The 6,000-nt window shown below is 37.4% G+C and overlaps 1 protein-coding gene across 1 annotated transcript in view; it reads left to right on the top strand.

Annotated features, from left to right (window-relative positions):
- The first annotated feature begins 430 nt into the window (after positions 1–430).
- The window catches only part of LOC114360096 (cholesterol 7-desaturase-like), a 28,596-nt gene continuing 23,026 nt past the window's right edge, over positions 431–6,000 (top strand). The window contains exon 1 of the mRNA XM_028314661.1: positions 431–679. Coding sequence (XP_028170462.1) covers positions 431–679 — 249 coding nt within the window. The remainder of the gene's footprint in view (positions 680–6,000) is intronic.

Genomic DNA, 6,000 nt, shown 5'->3' with positions numbered 1-6,000 from the left:
CTCCGGCAAAAATTTCTTATTTACAACTAGCCCATGTTAACATGGTCATATAAATGGTATGGTGAAGTCAGAAAATTGATATCTTCATTTTAATTATTTTAATTTTCATACAAATCGGATATTATAAAATTTATTTTGTATGAAAATTAAAAATAATAAAATGATGATATCAAATTTCTGACTTCATCATACCATTTATATGACCATGTTAACATGGGCTAGTGTCGGCTCATATACCCATTTACCTAACACCCTGTATATGCTTCAAAAGTTTTCCAGGCTTAGGTAAGTACGTCCAGCAGTGGAACTGCTACAGGCAATGAGGAAGTATACTCTAATTCTTAGACAATAATGATGTTTTGAGAGAACATGGCAGGTATTTCATATTGGTTACGCGGGATGCAGTCTAGGGACACAACATGCCTAGGAAATGCCGTTTCACCTCGCCTTCAAGATCAGGAAAGACACCAGCAGCAATGTTATTGATATGTCAAAATCAAATGAATGTTTATCCATTTGCACGTCCAGAAATATCAGCACAAAGTATAGAAAAGCCCTGTATTTCTTAATGAATGGTAATCAACCGTCGTTGCTGGCGTTCGACGCTCGAGCCCCCTCAAACCACTCGATTGCCGCGGCCCTGGCAACTACTCCGTCAAAGGTCGAGTGGTTACTGCAAGTATGAAAGGAGACGAGTCAAGCGAAGTGATCGCACAACTTGTACAGATCTTGCAATGCATTAGATTTTTTCACAAAGGAGGTTTATACATGCTGTTAAGTTTCAACATATTTTATGGAAATCATACACATTATTCAGCTCTCCCCGACGCCAGCACATTTCACAAATACAAAAGCTATAAATTTTCAACAAAAACTCCCTCAAAAATCCGATCCCGACCGTCGACTCATTTTTAAACACGTTTCATATTCGCAGTGAAGGGTATCATTCGCAAAAACAATATATCAAGCGAACTTCAGCACCAGATGCGAGCGCTCCCACCGGTGTACCTTAACATCTGATGAACAGACGAACAAACGGAAGTGTCGCCAATTGAAATTCAACTGTAATTTGTTCGCTTAAGTTTGAATTTCGTGAAGCGACCGAGACAAAAGTTGTCAACTAAACAATATGGGGTGGCACCCTTCTAAAAGAAATCGTAATGGCTCTGATTATCGGCCGCTCCTAAATAATAAATGTTGGACAATGTGTGAACTGCCATTTGTACGCGGCCTTTGCCTGTCGACGCTTTTATTTACGAAGAGCTTTATCTTATAGTTTTTATTGTGCGCTTTTACGAGTACCTACTTGAATTCTATAATGTAAATAAATGCAGCAGGCTGAATTTATTTAAACAATATCGTTTAGATTATTTTAGCTATTAAGTTAATTTTATTGATATTTTATAATACCGTAGTTAAAAAAAATTGGTTGTCACAAATATCACTAAATACGACAAATTCGGCACACATGGTGACTATTTGTAAAATTTATTTCAGAAAGTACTTTACAACCTGACATTAGATACAAAAATATAGTATAGATAGACCCGAAAAAACTTAAGGACTTTGGAGAAAAAGCTATGGAAAGTAATTTTCTAAAGTAGAGTTTTTATATTCATGAATGTTATGAAAAAATATTTATTTTGTTTCAAGAACCGTCTCATGCAGGCTAGTACTTGCTACTAGTTCAGGTAACATTTCTGCTGCCCTCTACATTAGGACACCATAAGAGACAAAAGAAGTAGGTGTGTTAAATGTCCCGAAAATGTATTCCGTGTGCAATTTATGTACGGGCCATGTAAATAATGCACCGGGACGGCCAGCGCGGCGCACCTACATAATAATAATTTTCGCACCAAAAACGTTTCGTTTCGCTCTACGGCGGAATAAGTTTAGCGTGCAAGGAATAGCGCCATGTTTAATGTATGCGTGTAAACTTGTTTCTACCCACACAAAGCTTGGTTTGTTTTCTCCATTTATTAAGTTTATGATCAACTTTATTCGCTGTAAATCTAATACTGATCTTAACTTGCTAATGATTTTATGTAGTGATTTTTAGGAAACTTTTCAATTATGACTGAAAATGGCGTTCCGAACTCAATCTGCATTATTTCTCTTACTATTCCTATACACCACACATTAAACGTAATATGTACGATTGAAGAATTATAATCATACTATTCAAAAGTTCTATTCATTAAATAGAAGAAAACGTAGGTACCTAGCTTTAAATAGAGCTTGAGCTAGGACTTAACAAAATAGTTTGCCCAAATTAATCAAGGCTTAGCTGTTCATTAAAGGCAGCTGCAGCGACCGCGATCAAAGCCCTGCCGCCGACACGCCGGCTGATGGCCCTTTGATGTGCCGCTCACACCTTTGTTTCAGCCGCGGGTACTCGTACTTTTCCCTAAAAAGTTGCAGGAGACGAGATGTTGTGTAGGCACCTGTTTTTAAATTTTTTTGAGAACAAAAAATGAACTGAAACGAAAAAAAAAGGATTTTTCTTTTGTTTTATACAGGATTATTTGTAAACACTACAGGGAGTTAATTTCATTCTAATAGTTAATTCTGTCTAAAATTTGCCTTTGATTACATTTAAAGGTAGGTTTTTCATTGCAATCAAGTCAATGACTTAAATCATCCTCAAGCAAGGTATTTGACATAAGATTAACATAAATCTCGTCGTCTCAATCCATAAAGAATATTTTAAAATACCGTCATGCCTAAAACATCGTTTGCAACTTAAAATCCATTTGGAAAACAAATAGCCGTAAAAAATATCAAACGGAGCATTTGCAAACCGTTCGGAAACATCGCGTAAGCAAGACAAACGATTGAACGGGGTCAGGGTACACGCTCGCGTTGCTGTCTACGGCTTAGATGCTCTTAAATGTAATATTAGGTTCTACGAAATAAATATATTGGAATAGGTCTATTTCTTGTGCTATAGTTGCCTCACGCTGTGAGGTTTCAGTATTCATACTATTATAAAGTAGCATTATAATTATTAAGCTCGTAGTGGCTTCTGTCTTTGGTTGGTGGCATACCTACATTTAGGATTTCTACTGCCACAAAGCTTGCACTAGCCAAAAAACTTAAAAATTAACCAAAAGGAACAATGATTAAACTTTCAGTTTTACGATCGATACAACGCGATTTCATTCTCGGACTTATTTTTAGTAATTTTATTTTGCTTCTTTAGAAAAAGTAATTTGTTTTGAGAGGCAACCTAAAATGTAACTAGATTGCCACTGTAAAAAGCGTTATATCTTCCAACCGTAACGAGAAGAGAAATCGTAGCAAAACCGGCGACCGGCGCCGGCGGCTGATAGTGACGCCCGCCGGCACAAACAGCGCCGGTTTTTGTCGCCTCGTGTCAGCCTTTGTGGCAATGGCCGAATACCCAATATTGGGTACATTCACAATTGAATGCAAGTTTAGTTTTTATCTAGTCAAAATGGTAAGTTAAATATGAGTAAGTTATGTGAAATGTATTAGATAAAGTATGAAGTACCTATTCGTGATACCTTAATAATTCTGTTAATATTAAAAAATCTAGCAATAAATATACGAGTACATGTAGGAAGTGGGAGTTCTACAGTAAATAACACTGGAGTAAATGTGATAACTGGATATATTTCTCTTCAATAGAATAGTATTACACGTCTTTTACTATAATAATTACACATTTCGTTCGTCTTCCGTCTTACGTCTTTCGTCTTACGACGTCCACCACACACTCTCTGCCTAACAACAGACTCCTCATTTAAACTACTATTCTCACTCTCAATTCTCGTTCCTCATTCATCCCTTCCATTCCCTCCATAGACCAATCATTCCTCATCATTCAGCGTTCAAATCATAAACTATCTTTCATACGTCATCCTACTATTCCGTTACACACAAAACTCGTTAAGCCTACATACATAGGTAATGTTTTACGTAAGTACTTCATCTAAAACACTGGTCAGTAGGACGTAGGTATCTTTCTACGAAAATAGACCCGAAAATTAATAATATAGCAGTGTGGCTATCGCATATCAACACAGTAATTGTACCTAACTCTAGGCTGTGTTTTCATTAGTATCCAGCACGCCTCTACTTGAAGGATTTCTTTTCAATTAATCATCGCTCGAGAACCAGGCCCATTTTGTTGCCACTTCGGCCTCGTTTTCCATTTTCCTATCTCACCTTGTTTTTCGTTACCTTGTAAACCTAAAGCTTCAAAGCTGTTATTTATTTAATTTGTTACTAACTCAGTTTGCGTAAATTTACGCCCGCATTCACAAACATTACTGAGGTCTCAGAGTGTGCGTGGACGCCAATCACAGAGCTCTATTCAACGCTGTGCGTTCGACTTCCTGCTTCACTTAAGCAAGCATCTTTTGTGAATACAGACGTTAGTTTTAGTATGCATGTTTGTATACTGTTACTTATTATGTAAGGAGGATTCCACACATCGGTCTGACGCGCTCATTCCTTTCGTTCGTCCATTAATCTTGCGAGATGCGCTCGCACTCACACTCTCGTAATTAATTATCCTTCGATCTAACACCGCTCATGCATTTTTTATTTTAGTTTCCGTTACTGATTGAAGAGCTTGCTACAGCAAGTTTACCTACTTCAAAAATGACGTGAGACCTCGCTGCCGTCGATAGTGTCACACACAAACAAACGATGCTTAAGTGAAGCAGCAACGCTATGCGAAGTCGAACGCTCAGCGATGATAGAGCTTTGTGATTGGTTCGTGTGTGTCACTCCGCCACTCAAGTACGTCCACTGTGCGTCCACGCGCACTGTGAGATCTCATAGTAATGTTTTTGAATACGGGTGATAGTTTTGTATGCAAGCTGCAAGCAAGCGTTTAGTGTACACCAAGGGTTTAGAGACGAATACGAGTATACAGGGTGGAATTTTGTAATGCCACCTGGAGGGAAAGTACTCTTAATACAGTAGATAGAAAATTTTACTCAAAGGAAACATTCGTTTATTTCTGAAAAGAAATAGAACTGCATTCAAAGATTTTCAAAAATTTGCTTGCCATACCCAGGAATCGAACCAACTAAAATCTGTTAAAAATTACAGCCTGTATTTTTATTGCATCGATCGTTAGGGTGAGGTTTAAGGATGAAATCTCTCTAACAAACTTGATTATTCAAGTGAAAGGAAAACCATGAAATCTTACATTATTTTAACTATTTACAGAAAATTGTATGGCATGGTAGAGAATTTTCGAAAAATTTTCGGAAATCTTTGAATGCAGTTCTATTTCTTTTAAAAAATAAAGGAATGTTTTCTTTGAGTAGAATTTTCTATCTGCATTATTAAGAGTACTTTTCCTCCAGGTCACATTACAAAATTCCACTCTGTATAAAGCAATAACACCGTGGATATTATGCCTCATTCGTAGTTATTACTAGTAGGAAGTTAAGTATGGTTTATTATTTCATCGCAAATGTTGAAACTTCATTAACTTTTAAAGGCTGTTTTCCCCAAGCGCAGTCTGCGAACCGTCAGCCATTTATAACTCCCGCTAAACAATCATCGACTTTCAATGGGAAAAATAAACCAGTCGCCCATGAGACTCCGATGTCAACACTTGTTTTCGACGCTTAATTAACTCCGAACACTACATTCCTCTCCATTAGACAGCGGGATGAGGTGTGTGGGGGAAAAGGACAGGCTTACACGAAAACAACAAGCGCGAGAGAAAGGGAAGAGTTGATATTTATCGTGGGTCAAACGTTCAGCAGACAATATTGTCTTATTCGCATTCCCCTTGCGCCCCGATTGGTCACAGAGTAATGGTTATCCGTATGACCACTCCGTCGAAACCAATTTATTGGATTTAGAAAGGAAGTTAAATGAACTATCACCACCCCAAAAAGTATAATTATAATATTCAGGATACTACTACTACAGTAGTAGTAAGAGTAATAGGTTTATACCTCAAAGCTTAAGTTTTTTAACTTTGAGCATTTGCAGTTGCTAGCTCATCAG

Source organism: Ostrinia furnacalis, unplaced genomic scaffold (assembly GCF_004193835.3).
Source record: "Ostrinia furnacalis isolate ACB-3 unplaced genomic scaffold, ASM419383v2 OfSCF4889, whole genome shotgun sequence".
In the NCBI taxonomy this organism is placed as follows: Eukaryota; Metazoa; Arthropoda; class Insecta; order Lepidoptera; family Crambidae; genus Ostrinia; species Ostrinia furnacalis.
This window is presented reverse-complemented; position numbering and strand designations above follow the sequence as displayed.